We start from the raw sequence: 15,786 nt of genomic DNA, 5'->3' as shown, positions 1-15,786 counted from the left end.
TGTATGGTCGTTTTCCGGAAGAAAAAAATGTCAAAAATGGTCATTTTGAAAGTTTTTTACCGAAAACATCTATCTCCTCTTTCAGTTTTTGACATTTCTAGGAGTTCTATAGCTCAAAAAAACCGCAACTATTTTCTCTACATTTTCTATGGATGAATTTTTAATTTGTCTGATAAAACTTTTTTTATAATCAAAAAACAACGCAAAAATGTTATTTTGTGCAATTTCATGAGGTTTTTGAATTACAAAAAAAGTTTTATCAGACAAATTGAAAATTCGTCCATAGAAAATGTGGAGAAAATAATTGCGGTTTTCTTGAGCTATAGAACTCCTAGAAATGTCAAAAACTGAAAGAGGAGATAGATTTTTTCTGTAAAAAACTTTCAAAAATGACCATTTTTGAAATTTTTTCGTCCGGAAAAGGACCATACATGAATCTATAACCACTAATTAATTTTTTAAGAATCATTTGAATCATCTTCAATCTCCACAGAATCAGATAAAAAATTCTGAAATTATGGTTTTAGACCTGCAATTGTGATCGCGCCAAACTTTTTTTTCTGTAGATCAAAAATTAATTTGCAGTTCGGAATTGTTCTGTGGGAGAGCATGCGTTAGTTTTTAATTAGTTTTAGTATAGTTATTTAGATTATTTAGTTTTAGTTTTAGTTTTAAAAAAAGTTTTGAAGTTAGTTTTAGTAAGACACCTTTTTCACATTCTTAATCGCTAGTCAAAACGTTTCATGGTTTTTATCTTAATTTCATTTACAGAATGGGGTCGTCCGGTATACCAACAAAATCCTCAACTTGGAGCTATCGGAGGAGAGCGTAAAAAGAACACCCAAAATGGTACAAACGGTGTTCGATCCATCGGTGATAACGCCTTCAGAGATTGGCCACCAAGCAGTCATCCACCAGATTCGACAAGTCCACCTCCAACTAATGGCCCACCAGCATTACTACCATCTCAGCCATCAGCCCCCATCGTATCTCACCCGCAAGTTTCAAATCTTCCGAATGCTGCTGCTTTGGCTGCAGTGGCAGCGGGCATGCGTCCAGATTTAGTCGCGCTGGCTAATCACATGGATTTGAACGCTCTCACAAATGGAACCGGAAATCAAAATCAGCTCCCCGAGGCTATGTTCCCAATGTGGCCGAATCGTCCCGGTATTGGTTCTGTGCCAACTCCGACTACAACTGGTCTCTCTTCGAATGCATCAGCAGCTTACATGCAACAGAAATTGGCTGCTGTCCAACTTCAAGCGATGTCTCGGCTGAATCCGCAAATGTTGTCACTGGTAAAATTGAAAATAAGCAACCCCTTTATTCAAATTGTTCTCATTTCAGGCCACTCTTCGAAATAATCAACCACTCCAGGAAATATTGGCTATGAATGCAATGAGCTCTCTGACTATGAATCCACAGCTTTCAAATGCCGCCGCCGCTGCGCTGGCCGCAACTGCTGTCGTAAACTCAACTTCAGCTCCAAACATAGCTGATACTAGTCTACAAAATGCTAATTCACAGCGAGTCACTGACCTGAAAGTTCATAGTGTTTTCGGAACTTCTCAACAAGGAAGCACTATCAGAGAGTTGCACTGTCCATCTGGTTTTTGCCTGTCAGACACTGATGACATCTTGATTGCCGATACAAATAATCATCGAGTTGTTGTTTGTGGCCCACCACATCCTTGGAAAATAGGTCGCCCTGGCACTGATGACGGACAATTGTGTTTCCCACGCAAAGTTATTGCTCTCCGTGGAGATATCGTTCGTTATGTTGTTCTTGATAAAGGCGGCGATGGCAAAACCCGCGCTCAAATCTTCGAAGCTCGTGGTGAATTCGTGAAACGGCTAAACATGATGGCATTGGTTCCGCGAGGAGGAATAGAGGTGTCCGCAGCTGCTGCAACTCCTAATGGACAACTTCTTTTGGTTGATACTGCTGGATTTGTGTATTCCATCGATGTAGATGCACCACGAGTGACTTTCTGGTTCGATGCTTCCTCTCAACTTGGAGAAGCTTCCGATGTTGCCATGTTTGATAACTTGATTTATATTACCGACTTCAAACATCATTGCGTGCAAGTTTACACTTCGGAAGGTTTGATTTCAGTTATTCCTGATTATGCGGTTAAAACAAAAATTTCAGGAAAATTCATCCGGAAGATGGGAGAACCGTCCCAGACACCATATCCCATTGGCATAGATGTTTCCAAGGCAGGAGAGGTTCTCGTTGCGGATACTCATGGAAATCATCTTCATGTTGTTGTATTTTCTCCGGAAGGACAACATATTCATTCATTCACCCACAATGAATTCAGAGTGAGTTTCCATTTCAATTTACTTTTTGAATTTGTAACCTGATTTCAGCTTTCCCGTTGCGTTGGTCTTCGAATCGCTAAGAGTGGCCACATAGTGACGCTGTGCAAGCACAATCACACTCTATTCGTTTTCAAGCCTTTAATTTTGCCAAATGGAATACCCGTTCCGACTCCTGTGCCGAATGCCGCATCGATCATTAACAAGTTCCAATAAGAAGGTTACCTCGGTTTTCTTTGTATATTTCTTTTTTCGTCATTCTCTAGCCGTCTTCCAGTCAATCCGTTTGTTTATCCGCCTTCATTCTTGTTTTACCCCGGTGTGTTTCTTTAATTTTATGTTCCTAAGTTTCTTTCCCATCCCCATATCTGCTGAATCTCGTTCTGAGCACTCATTTGCTACCCTCAATATTTCATCAGAGTTTTGTTTTTCTTTTTTTGCAAGTTTATCCAGAGCTTTTTGAAATTTTATCCAAACTATACCATTTTATTCGTTGAATTGTAAATACCGTTAGATTTTCCCTTGATCTTTTTTTGCCATGCCTGGCCTTTTCCCCCTTCATTTTCTTGTTTTTTTTTTCTAACTGTCCCCCTCATAGGTCTACACCGTTTTGTATCTATTCTTAAAGATTCATTTTCCAATTCGCCTACAAAATGTTTGAAAAATCTCAAAAAAAATTAGGCGCTCTACACCTCTTACTCACTTCCATTCATTTTTCAAATTATGTTTTGTGTTTAGTATAACTGCGAATCTTGACTAGCTTCAACACAGCTTTGCAGTTATGCTACTCTTTTACTTTATCTATAACAAAACCTCTGTGTCCCCAAATTCATTTTCTACCCTGTGCAACCACATCCTTTTATTTTCACCTTGCATCCCCAAACCGCCTTTTATTTTCCGATGTTTCAACGTTCCCATCCCATATTATGTTATCTTACAAAATGCTCAATCCCATTACTTCCCGGCTTTTTTTGCATTTAGAGCTATTTTAGAGAAAATCATGTATAATCTTACGAGTCTGAAAGTGAAGGCACTTTATTGAAAATGTGTCGAGGACGTCGATATAGTGGCAAATACTCATCTGCTTTGATATTATCTGCTATTTACTCGTCTGCTATTCTAGCTCATCTGCTATGACTGGCTCATCTGCTATATTGGCTCGGATGCTATAGATCATCTGCTATGGGGTTTCTCATTTTCACTTTTTTCGCTGATTTGTTTTCAGAATATGGTTTTTTTCAATTATAGGCTTAGGATAAAGTTTTCAAGAAAAAAATAACGTTTTAGCCTAAGCCTATAGATCATCAGATGATCTTTCTTATAGCAGACAATACAAATATAGCAGATGATTCAGCTATAGCAGATGAGCTAGAATAGCAGACGAGTGAATAGCAGATAATATCAAAGCAGATGAGTATTTGCCCGATATAGTGCCTACGCTTTCAGTAGACATGTTTCTTTTTTATAAGCCCATTATCCAATTATCCAAACCCTTTCATATATTTTCAGTAGGTGTCCCAAAGTCCGATCATATGTCTTTAATCAATTTCTTTCTCCTCATTCTTATCTTTCATAACTTCCAAAAAATATTCGATAAGTGTTTTGTTCTTTTTTCTGTACATTTCCTTTTCATTCTCCCACCCGGAATCAAACCTCATCTTTACCCCTGTTTCTTAAGATTTTTAGATACAATTTTATTCTTTTCTTTTTTATATAAGCCCATCCCCTTTCCTATTAAAATTTCAAAATTTTTCGCTCAATTCCGTTTTCTTGTTTCTGCACATGGAGCGGTACTTTACTCTCATTTTCATGCTAACCACTTTCATTTTTCCTCAAGTCTGTGCCCATTATCATTGAGCCAAAGCGCTTTCTAGTACATTCTCCTTGAAGACTGACTTTTCCAGATTTCTATTACGTTTATTACATTTTTTAAAGTTTTTGATGAAAAATAAAGTGTTTATCATGAGACATGCATATGGGGACTTTTTTCTGTAGTCAGTGATGCGTAACCGCTGCGCAGGGCAAGTATCGGAGATGAATACGAAGAAGGAAACGGAGAGTGTGATGCGTGATAACGATATGAATAGTGTAGTCGTAACAATCGATCAGCAACGAAATAGTGTAACCTGAAATAAAGAGTGCTGTTATTTAACGGTCACTTTTTTTCTCAATATTTTCCCTTATATTAAAAAAAATACATTTCACTCAATCTCGAAACAAAATAACGCGGTGCCTTTTCACAGACTCGAATATTTTTCAGGTTTCAACACAAAAATGTCATCAAATAACCAGGAACTACAGTACCCCTTGCCTCCTATCCCTCAAGCACGATCAATCAGTGATTTAGTGCGTGTAGAAGTAGAAGAACCTCCTAGAAAAATGAGTAAGTTCTTGTTTTCAGGTGAATCAGACTCCGTTACTGTTCCAAATTTAGGAATGATGTTCGGAGAAGCACAAATTGTAAGCCTTCGATCTGACGGTCTGAGAAGTCGTATGATGCGTACAATGATGAAAAAAACTCAGAAACAAAAGAGTGATTCGTTGGATCAGAATTCCAGTTCAAATACTCTGAATGAGGTGATCGATGAAGTTGCCAGTGGTCAAATTGGTTTCACTGGTTCCGAATCGGAAATTCCTGAGCCCACGGCTTGTTCTTCATCCTCATTTGAATCAGTAGAAGTTGGAACGTCTTCCAGCGACGAAAGTAATTCAGAAGAGAGTAAAAAGACATGCCCGACTTCTGGCAATCGAAGCTACCATCCTCCGAAACAGTTCCATGCCGCATCGTTAGTAAGCTTTACAGTACTCCACTGTCAATCAATTCTTTCAGCACGATGATCACACATAAAAGAAAATGGACCTATCAAACATCTTGCCACATCAATGCGGAGGAACAAAAAGATGACAAGTAGATCTATATAACTTTATTCCTCCACTGTTTCATATTCCAGTCAAATCGGTTACGCTCCTGACCCATTTCTTCCTATGCCACGTGGTAGACGTATCGAAATATCGACGGCCACCCGAATGAACTATGCCGCACAAAGAGTGGATAATCGCAAATTTCGCGGACAGGCAAAAGCATATCAAAGTGTGAGAGAAACTGAAGATAGGGATAGTATCACTTGTGAAAAGTATGTGTTCTTTTATGTAAGAAAATTATTTTATCAATGTATTTTAGATGCAAAATGAAGTACTTCTCCGAATCGCGAAAAATCCAGGAACGAATCACATACATCTCTTCCGCTCACGAAGAAGTACTCCCAACTGTCGTTTTTGATTGTCCTGTCTGCAAGGAAGCAACGAACGCGGCGTTCTAATGTTCTTGGGTGTACTCAGTTTTTTTGTCTTGAACCACTATAATAGGAAAGTTGTAACAAATCGAGTCAATTAAACACCCATTATTTATGTCTTCGTTAAAAGGAATTAAGGTGTTTCCCGCATAAAACTGGATGATAATGGATTTTATTTCATAGTGCTTTGAACCTTTCCCCCAATCAGGTATTCCCGCAACTGCACGTTTTATTCAATTTAGTTCAATGTTCTAATCTTTAACTTTGTAGGCTCTTATGCATATTCGTATGAAAATAAAGATCTTGATTTACTTTCAGTCTGAATCCTTTCTTGTTGTTTCTGTGTTCGTGTTCCCTTGCTTTGAATACTTGTGTGATGTGTTTCTACCTAATTTCTACTTTCCCTTTTTCTCACTTTGAAAACCCTTTCTTTGTGGACAATTTTTTCGAAACCAAATCGTTCTTGCGGTTTCTCCTCTCCCCATCAAAAAACCCTTGCGCATATTTACCCATTTCCTTGCCTGATGTTTTCGTTTCGGATTCACCCAGTAATTTTTCACGGGAAAGATACTTTTCCCACGTTTTTCTGAAGGCATTGTTTGCTTTTTGAGTTCCGGTGAAATTTAGGTTTCCATTGATGTCTGGTCATTTTTCTTCCAAATTAATTTTTCTTGTGTTTAGACATTCGAGTTCCTATTATTCTGGTACAAAAATCGAAGCGGTGGAACTGCAACGCCGGTCGCAATGGCCGAAAATCCCACAACGAGAATTACAGTAACCTAAAAACACTTTTATTTTTTGAATTTTAGAACTTTTTGTCTATTTTTCCTGTTATTTTCTCTAATCAAGAAAAAATAAATCCAGAAAATAAACATTTTTAGGTTACTGTAGTTGTTGTTGTGGGACCATCGGCAACGCCCACCGGCCTTTCTCTTTAACAGCTCCGATTTTTTTGTACCATTATAATACTATTTTACGAAAAACATCGAATTTCAACTATTCCCAATTTCAGAATGTCAATATTCACTCGACCGTTGAATCGGTTGACCAAAACATCAGAAGTGGTGCCACCAATGAACGAGCAGAACATCACTCATCGAAAAAAACTTTCTACGGTTTCGACTTCTCTCCAAGGAGATGATGGTGCGGCTTATTTTTCTCCTATTCATGTTCGTATCCAAGTGTTTTTAGGGTTTGTTGCAGCTTCACCTCGTAACTGTTATACTCGGAGCAATATCGTGCCACTACGAAGACGAGTTTATGAAGAAATTGATGGAGCAGCAATGAGCAGCAGATCTGGAAGTACTCCAATAGAACAGAAAGCATTGGAAATCCGTCGAACACAGAGCAAGAAAGAAACCGTTCAACACAGAGAAGAGTGAGTTCATCGAACATTTATTCGTAATTAAAGTAATTGCAAGCACAATCTCCAGATGCTCCTTCCCTCCTATTGTTTTATAACATACCAACAAAACATTTCAAAATGCAATTATTTTCATTTACCAGAACCGATCCATTGCAATCAATTGACTCATTTCTTGCCTCCGCCCTCCTTTAAGCAAATACTTTTCTTTTCCGAGGCGAACACCCTCTCGCAATCTATCTGACTACGAAAAAAAAAAGAGTTAGCCACACAAATATTGGCTCATATTTCTCAGTCTCTCAGTTTTGGGCACGTCCATTTCTCTCCTCTGTTAAAAATAGTAAGAGGAAGATTTTTGTATATTCTCTTGGATTTAAGAGAATCATATATTTTTAGATGCCGTTCATATGGCACTGTGCTGGAAGGTTTGTGTTTTTATTAGTGTTAAGTTTATAAATTATGCCTTGACTCTTATGGAATCATTCCAGAAGTCGTGCTCTTCCCACAGTGCTCATCGAACAAAATGCCGTGGAGACAAACGCGAAAACAAAGAAGTCACGTCCTTCGACATCATCTCTTGCATCTGTTTTTAGAAGTCGAGCCAGCTCCCCAATGGAGACAGTTCGTAAGGTCTTTGGAAGGTAAGGACTTATTCAATGACAATTTTCGTATATATTTTATTCTAGGTCTTCGTCAAAGCAGCCTAAAGAGCTTACTGTTCCGTCGCCTTCATCCACATCGTTGGAGCCAGTCACAAGTAAAAACGAGCAACGTCTCATGGAAGAACTAGAAATAGTTCGAAATCAATTATCACAGGCACAATTACAAATCTCCGAACAGAACAAAAAAATGAGGCAGGTCCAGACGGTTTGCTCTTCACAACAATGCGAACCGCTTCGTATGACTGATGAAGCTACGATGACAGAGAAAGTGGCTGAAAAAGTTGATAACATGGAAAAAATGGATAAAGAAAATTTGCATCCGGACATTATTTGTCTTGAGAGCGATGTGAATGTTTCCAGTCGTATTCAGAGTTTGAAGGATGAAGTAGCAGCATTGAAAGTAGTTTAATTACATATTTATGACATAAAAAGCTTTATTTTCTTTCAGAAAGAGAATTCGGAGCAAAAAGAAGACTTCCGGAAAACTCGCAAAGATTTCATATTGATTCTCAAAGAAGCAGTTCTGCGAAAAGATGAAGCTGAACGGAAACTGGAAACAATTTCAAGAAGTGTTTCTGATGATGATGACTGGGTCACTTTGATGACTCAACATAAGCATACTCTTCGAAGAAATGTACTTCTGGGATGGGTTCAGAAGACGTAAGTGGATAGTTTGACACTTGTCACGATAACTGCTTTATTGCAGACTCGAACAATATTCTGATCAATTGACGGTCTCGAACTTCAGTTCTGATTGGACAGATTGTCGTGCTTTCTGTGCTCTTCTCTTTGATCTCTTCCCTGAAACTATGCCAGACGTTACAATATCTCCAATTGTTGGTGATTGTGTCAATCGATGCCGTCGGTCGTTCCAACGTCTAGAAATTCCATTTGAAAAACGGGCCCTTGGGATTGCATCAACATCTTCACCAGGAGCAGACTCGGGAGCAGATGAGGACTCATCGTCGGCTTGCAGTGTTATCGCGGGACTAACAGATTGGCGTTACATTATGAATACCGTGTTTGTGATTTATCAAAGAGGCGTGCTTGGTAAAACATGATGTCCTTGGAATTCATGATATGGGTTTTATAAGCTTCTCCATAAGATACAGAATTTTTATACATTTCTTTTTTTTTTCTTATTCCAAGTCTCTTACTGCCAATTCTATGATCTTTTCTTTACCGATTTTGTTCCCTATGCTCATGTTCTCTTTTCCCATTCAACTCGAATTTCAGTTTTCATTTGTGTATAATGCTGATTCTCATGATTTTCTTGTTCAAAATTTTGATCGGGATGCAATAATAAATCATATCAACAGCAAAGTTTTATTAGTAAAAATACTAAAAAGTTTCCAAAAAAAAGCACATCAGCGAGGTACAATGAACGGGGAAGAAGTCTTCTTCTTCTCACCGTATCCATAAAATTCCAAAACAATTTTCCTCGTTGATTTGGTTCTAACGAAATAAACGAAAAAATTCAATCCGCAGAAGGAAATAATTCGAAAAAGTTGAAAACACAATCTGATTTCGTCAGAAAGTTTGAGAAATAGTTATGGAAAATATTGGATGAACACCTTCCCCAGCTCGTATATTGCAAGATATATTGAAATTAATAAAGTAGTCCTTATCATATATTTTCCACGAGCTGATGACTTTCCAGTTGTATTCTTCCTGTTCCGGCAAAACCTCATGTACAGAATAAGGGAAATGTTGATGAGCATGGCAAGAAGAGGTAACAGAACAGTGAATCGGTTTTGGAAAAGGGTGACCTCAAATCGGGTTGAATTATAATTTACTTCATTTTTCATCTTTGGCTAAATATGCGTACCGTAAGCAGGCTAATAGAAGACCACCCCTATACTTGCACTTTGATCTCAATTATCTCAAGTTCTATAAAAGATAACTGAAATCTGAGCTCTCCAGAAATCTGTCAACTAATGAAATGTTTTTTATGATTTCACAAACAAATTGCTAATAGAAAATAAGATAATTGAGCTCAAAGTGCAAGTATAGGGGTGACCTACTAAATATTACAGTTACCTTAACTTTTTTTAATCTTTTCACAATACAACAGTTACTGGTATAGTCGAGATATATGGTACATATTTTAGACAAATTGTAAAATTTTGAAAACTTTAAGGAAAAAAAAACTTATTTTTAGTAACATTGAGGTATATGGTTTTTGGTGCGAAACTTTGAAATTTATGAACATGAACAGTTTAATTCGTCTATTTACTCTGGGTCGATAATTTGAAAATATTGAATACCAGTTGACAAAAATTCAAAATCTATCTTGTTATATTTATGCTTCAATTCTGATTAAACTAACCGGATGACGTCCCAATCCACAGCTGGATGCAAAATCTATAGGATAAGCATGGAAACTGACTGCACAATCAGAAAGATATGGAATGAGCAAAATGATGAATGATACTAACTATAATTTAATTTCTGAACCTGAATAAATATTTTCTTTTACTCACCATTATGATGGAACAGTAAATAATCAATCGCTTCTCGAAGAAAAGTTTGTTTTTGGTTGGAAACAGAAGGATTACAAGGCGTTGGATTGTCATTAAGCAGTTGATATCGATAGGCGTTAGATATCCAAATGAAGCTGTGAGAGTTAATTCAGGGCCAAGAAATGCACGGAATTCTGTATAAGTGACTCTCTGACATTAGAAACCGTAACCTATATACCGTAACCTATATACACAGGTAGAGGGGGACTGCCGAAAAAACGAACCATCAGCAGGGGCGCTGACTACCGAAAGGAGAACAGTCGAAACATTGCATTAAACAGAAATGATATGATTTATCAAAATAGAAAATGAGGTTTTTCATCCACCAGTGTTTACATTTTTATCCAGCCGCCATCGACCAGTTATCGTCTCTTCAACTGTCATTTAGCCGTTTTTTCATGAAACGGCTCTCAGATTCTAATTTTTGTAGAAATGCTTCTAATAATAGATTTTTTAGATTCCAAGTATTCTTTATGACTTTTGCACTGTAATAAGTTTGAAAAATAATATTTCACCGAACTTTCCACTCTGCCGAAATTTGGCCCGCCAACCAGCCGTCATCGACCAGTCATCGATTTTTCGGCTTTCATTTAACTAATTAAAAATTTAGCAGTAGTTCAACCACTGTTTTTGCGGTGTGAGCAAAATTAGCTTCTATAATTATTCTGTAAGCTAGTGGGAGTGAGAATTTTTTCTGGCTAACTTTCAATCGGAACTTTCAAGTCAGTTTTCCAAGAGGTTTCAATAGTCCGTCGACAGTCCGTCAACGACCCGTCGGTCCTCCTTTGGCTGTCATTTAGCAGTTTTCTGCAGTGCCCCTTTACCACTAGCGTTAAATATTATTTGAATTCAAGTTTTTGTTCATAACTAACCATCATATCTGTGAACCAAGCCAATACCACACAAAACAATATATCCGATAAACAAAAAAAGAATGGAAATTTTGCTGACAATCCCCCAAAATGTCATGAAACAAATATAGACGACTGGAACTTTTTTAGACTTTTTTTCAGACTTTCGTTTAGATTTTTCTATCAAAACAGTAGTTACAAGAGAAATATCATAAATTAAGGTCATAAGAACCAGTCCGGAGAATATAGATTCGATTATTACCACGAACATTTTGAGAATATCGGATGAAAGTTCAAAAGATTCGATGGAATGTGTCTGAAATTGTGAGAAGGAAGTCGCTTGAATTGAAGCAGGAAGTAGAGTTTGAACCAATAATAATTATTGGTCTTTATTTTTTTCATGGTGCCGCATGAGAAGAACACATAAATTGGGTGATCCATTTTTATACCATAATAATATATTTATTTGCAATACATGGGGGAAATCGATAGATAATTTGGCAAGAAATGGGACCTGTACAAATAAAAAAGTAAAATGACCAGACGAACCGACTAGAGTCCTGTAGGTCAAGTGGGAGGGATCAGAATATCATAAGGAATCGCTCCTACTCGCTTAGCAAACGCCACCGGACTGAGCTTAGAATTTATCACCTTACATACACGGTTCCACATAGACAAGTTTCTGTGAAGGAAGCAGTCAAAGTATTGACCGTTGATTTTGAACAAATACGGGGCTCTGTTAGAATGGCTGGGAAGAATGTAGGACGACATAGAAGGAAAATGGTATGAGTTTATAACAATTTTGTGACAGGTACGAAGAACTAGAAGGGTGCGGCGATGAAGGGTGGTTAGCATAGAGAACTGGGATAGGCGATCGGTGTATGAATTGAAGGGCATATTACATCTCTGAAAGACTTTTCTGGTGAAAAAACGAAGAGGAGACTCTAGTTTATTGGCAAGTGTGGAATTGGATGGATCGAAAAGTTCACAACCGTATTCGAGGACCGGTCTAATGTAGGTGTCGAAGAGACGGAAATATAGACAAGGGTTTTTCGATTGGAACGTTTTCAGTATTTGGCGGGACTTGAGTTTAGCAGAGTAGGCAATAAGATTGATGTGTTTGTCGAATTGAAGTTGATCATCAACTAGTATACCTAGATCCTTGAATGAGCGATGCGGAGTAATGGGGGATCCCTTAATAAGGTAAACTGTCTTAGGATTGCGTTTCCCATAATGCATAACGGCCGTCTTATTCTCGGCTAGTTTGAGTCTCCAGATGTCACACCAGTGCTCGACGATTTCGATACTTCTCTGCTTATCCAATGGGTCGGAACCAGTTATTTTTAGGTCGTCGGCGAATGCCGTGACATGAACATTGGGAGGAAAGAGGCCGAGTAGGTCGTTAATGTAGATCAGAAACAAAAAGGGGCCAGTGACACTTCCTTGGGGGACTCCGGATTTGACAACAATCTTGCTGGTTGACATTAGGCCATTAACCTTGACGTTGGATGAGCGGTTGCTGAGAAAGGACTCGAACCAATCGCAGCATCGTTCATCAATACCTATTCGCCTCATTTTCAGCAGCAAGAGATTGTGTGGGACAGTGTCGAATGCCTTGCGAAAATCAAAGTAAATAACATCTACGAATTGTTGCTTATTTCTAAGGTTTTCTGTATTCTGGAAGTGGACTCAAGGACGGCTAGAACACAGGATCGCTTACTGACGAATCCGTACTGATTCGGAGAAATACTCGGGCCGATAACACGTTTTAGCTCTTCAAGGACTAATCTTTCGAAGAGTCTGGAAAGTGCATGAGTGAGCGTTATGGGTCTGTAGTTATTAGCGTCATGCTGTAACGAGTTCCAGCATCCCATTTCTGTCATAATGGCTCGCTTCAAAGATCGGAGAAATTTCAATTTAAGCTTCATATTAATTTTTACATCAAAAAATCTGTAAATTATTCTACCGTTCATAAAGCTCTTTGATGTGAAGTTTAGAATTTCTAACGTAGACAAATTCAAGAAGCAATTTTATTTTTCAACGACTTCTGGGAGTTTTTTATTGGAGGGAGAGTCCTAATAAATCAGCGATTTTATTACAGGGTTTATGGTTTTCAGCACATTATAATTTGTTTAAGTTATTAAACAATACAAGAGGAATAGATCATTTAATGGCTAAAACTAGAAAAGACAACCCGAATCAAATTTGGTTGAATATTTCGAAGCAATCTAGATAGAAATTTGTAATAAAGAAAGAGAGGAATCAAACGATGGAATTCGAGAATTCTGAGGAATTATTTTGAATGGTCCGAGATATTTATTGATATTTATTTTCTTCGCTGTCCACTTCCACTGGTTACTGCTTTCTTTTTAGCGGGAGCTGGTCCTCCAAAGAAGTTAGCCATCATTTCACCAACATCAGGCATGTCAACCTTTGGCATCTGCATGTTTTCCATTTCACGCTTTAGCTCTGGATCATTGGCTGTCATTCTGAAAAAAAATTGGCAGGCATTGAGTAATAAAACCTTTCAGACTTACTTTGGTAGGATAAGCATAACAACGAGTGGTATAACAAGCATCAGAACCATTGGGCTGAAAAGCATGTCAGTGATTCTCCATTCTTCACGTTTTCGGAAATAACGAGCAGGACCTCGAGCAGACAATCGGAGAGGATACGGAAGAGTGTTCACATTGTTAGGCTGTAACCCAAAAAGTATTTTTTTTCCCCTACAATACTGAATGATCATACCTGAAGAATAGTTAATTTTCTAGCTCGCATCTTTCCTTTAGAAGTGATATCCACACGAATTGGTTCAAATACGAAATCTGTATTCTCGATTTGAACGATGTATGTTCCACTTGGTACGAAATCAACTCGGAATGTGCAATCCTGGCGAACAAATCCGATATGCTGGCCGTGATTCAAATGAACTCTTGCTCCCGCTGACCATTTTGCGCAGTTTCGTGATGCAGGAAGAGCAAGCTGAATAGTTTAATATGAACACTAAAAAAATGTTTTGAGATAAACTATGAAACCATTCAAAAAGTTCTTGGATCAGACTATATTCTTGAAGTATTAAGCCGAAATTTAAAAAGTTTGTAGAACTGACCTCGCCTTCGACAGAGAACAACGTAGATGTTTGCTCAGTTGTGCTCACTTCCTCCGTTGCTAAACTAAGCAATGCAAGAGAGCACAAGAGTATGTAAAGTTTCAATACCATCGGTTCTAAAACAAAATACTATTACAAAAATGATACAATTGAAGTTGGTGATTGTTAATTTCCCAATTTACATTCGTATTATGAGTGAAAAATTAGCACACACCACTTTTAACTTTCGGTTCAATCAATGGCATACGTAACAAGTAATCATCCAAGCCTTAAAGTAATATAACTCGAATGAAATTTTACGAGTTTCAAAAAACAACCATGTCCAAAAGAATAGAATAAATAATTAATTTATATAGCAAAAGTGTGCGGTATAATTAGTCGGTAAAGCAGAACAAGTGCCTAAAACAGGAAATGTTGAAGTGGGGAGTCATTTTCAGAAAAGTAAAGAAACTTGGAAAAATTATAGATATTTACACAAGTTGATCAAAACGGTCCGTTTTCAAAATAAAGTCGGAATTCAGATGAAAATGAGAAAGGAGAAGTGGGAATTTGAGAAACACAAGATGATTTTAGTTGAATCGTTTCAAGAACTCTTCAGCTGACACACGGGCGCGAGCGTTGAGTGACAACTTCATTTCGGAGATTTCCTGAAAAAGAGATAGATGGAATTAAAAGATTTCTGAAAACTTGTTAGCACCCGTTTCCGCAGAAAAAAATTGGCTGATTCAGAGTTCTTGGTTTCAGTAATAATCGACGGATTATCTTTACCTTATCGATCTCTTGCATGAAATGGAGCAGGAAGTCAACGAGCTTATGTTTGAACATCGCTTCGGTGTGAGAAGCAGTGATCAGAAATGAAATATCGTACCCTGAAACATCATCACTGTGTCAATTTGATTAATTAAACTTTTAGTACCTGGTAATGGCTTACGACGAAGCACGAAGAAGTTATCAGCTCTTTGGCACATGAACCTTGTGAACTTATGACATAGAATCTTCTCGATCTCGTCAGATTGCTTGATAGCAATCGATATTCTGACTGAATTCACAGATGGCTCGATCAACACGCGTTCTTGTTTATTGCGAGCCACAACTACCGGCGTCATCAGCAATTCCTTCGAAGTTTGCACTTCAACCTGGAATTTATATGGATCAGATTATATAGATGATAATTCTGATGTATTTCAGAAAAAAAAACATTTAGAATAACTAGCATAAATCTGACTTGCTGGAAACAAGTGAAAAAACGATTTCTTGTGAGCATCACAACATAATTGGCTTGCTTTTTTTAAATTTACACATTACATTTGAACTAACTATAAGAGCTCACCTCTGGCTTATTATGCCTTTCAACGACTTGTGAACTGAATTGCTCAAGGCAAAGAGCCGCCTCGAGTGTGTGACGCACTGCTTCCAGATAAGGTTGAAGTGTAGCGCTCATTAACCTGTAAAGAGAAAATGAAAGAAGTTGCGAAAACAAGTCTCGGCATTTTTCTGAGACAATTTAAAGTAAGAACGAAACGATGAAACATTGGGAATAGGAGAAAATCGTACAATTGCGGTCGATAATCCGAAAATGAATCATTATTTGCGTTTTTATGCTGGTCTTGCAAGCGCGCTTCGCTGTACTTTTCGTTTCAAAAAAGGCGCCAAAATGAATCGTA

General features: G+C 37.8%; 7 protein-coding genes across 7 annotated transcripts in view; 4 read left to right on the top strand and 3 right to left on the bottom strand.

The window, feature by feature from the left end:
- Positions 1–2,538, top strand: part of Cbr-nhl-2 — a gene marked incomplete at both ends in the record, with an annotated part of 5,670 nt that extends 3,132 nt beyond the window's left edge. The window contains 3 exons of the mRNA XM_045243985.1: positions 772–1,298; positions 1,348–2,325; positions 2,374–2,538. Coding sequence (XP_045096347.1) covers positions 772–1,298; positions 1,348–2,325; positions 2,374–2,538 — 1,670 coding nt within the window. The remainder of the gene's footprint in view (positions 1–771; positions 1,299–1,347; positions 2,326–2,373) is intronic.
- A 1,593-nt stretch (positions 2,539–4,131) lies between these two features.
- CBG25961 lies at positions 4,132–4,179 on the top strand (the record flags this gene model as incomplete). The annotated part of the gene is made up of 1 exon (XM_045243984.1): positions 4,132–4,179. One exon carries the CDS (start codon positions 4,132–4,134, stop codon positions 4,177–4,179), a length of 48 nt encoding a protein of 15 aa, XP_045100050.1.
- A 417-nt stretch (positions 4,180–4,596) lies between these two features.
- On the top strand, positions 4,597–5,642 carry CBG17944 (the record flags this gene model as incomplete). The annotated part of the gene is made up of 5 exons (XM_045243983.1): positions 4,597–4,705; positions 4,757–5,108; positions 5,153–5,230; positions 5,274–5,456; positions 5,504–5,642. The coding sequence occupies 5 exons, from the start codon at positions 4,597–4,599 to the stop codon at positions 5,640–5,642; spliced, it is 861 nt and encodes a 286-aa protein (XP_045096348.1).
- Positions 5,643–6,628: 986 nt separating this feature from the next.
- CBG17945 lies at positions 6,629–8,701 on the top strand (the record flags this gene model as incomplete). Its single annotated transcript, XM_045243982.1, has 5 exons — positions 6,629–6,993; positions 7,467–7,619; positions 7,665–8,040; positions 8,089–8,300; positions 8,347–8,701. 5 exons carry the CDS (start codon positions 6,629–6,631, stop codon positions 8,699–8,701), a joined length of 1,461 nt encoding a protein of 486 aa, XP_045096349.1.
- Positions 8,702–9,942: 1,241 nt separating this feature from the next.
- Positions 9,943–10,216, bottom strand: CBG25962 (the record flags this gene model as incomplete). The annotated part of the gene is made up of 2 exons (XM_045243981.1): positions 9,943–10,077; positions 10,124–10,216. 2 exons carry the CDS (start codon positions 10,214–10,216, stop codon positions 9,943–9,945), a joined length of 228 nt encoding a protein of 75 aa, XP_045100051.1.
- A 3,123-nt stretch (positions 10,217–13,339) lies between these two features.
- Positions 13,340–14,233, bottom strand: CBG17947 (the record flags this gene model as incomplete). The annotated part of the gene is made up of 4 exons (XM_002641967.2): positions 13,340–13,502; positions 13,551–13,711; positions 13,762–13,995; positions 14,123–14,233. 4 exons carry the CDS (start codon positions 14,231–14,233, stop codon positions 13,340–13,342), a joined length of 669 nt encoding a protein of 222 aa, XP_002642013.2.
- A 458-nt stretch (positions 14,234–14,691) lies between these two features.
- On the bottom strand, positions 14,692–15,563 carry Cbr-arx-6 (the record flags this gene model as incomplete). The annotated part of the gene is made up of 4 exons (XM_002641968.1): positions 14,692–14,769; positions 14,891–14,991; positions 15,039–15,258; positions 15,453–15,563. 4 exons carry the CDS (start codon positions 15,561–15,563, stop codon positions 14,692–14,694), a joined length of 510 nt encoding a protein of 169 aa, XP_002642014.1.
- Between the last annotated feature and the right edge of the window lie 223 nt (positions 15,564–15,786).

This window comes from Caenorhabditis briggsae (genome assembly GCF_000004555.2).
Source record: "Caenorhabditis briggsae complete genome, chrIII, whole genome shotgun sequence".
Classification (NCBI taxonomy): Eukaryota; Metazoa; Nematoda; class Chromadorea; order Rhabditida; family Rhabditidae; genus Caenorhabditis; species Caenorhabditis briggsae.
Note: the sequence above shows the minus strand (reverse complement) of the source record. Positions and strands in the feature narration are given on the sequence as shown.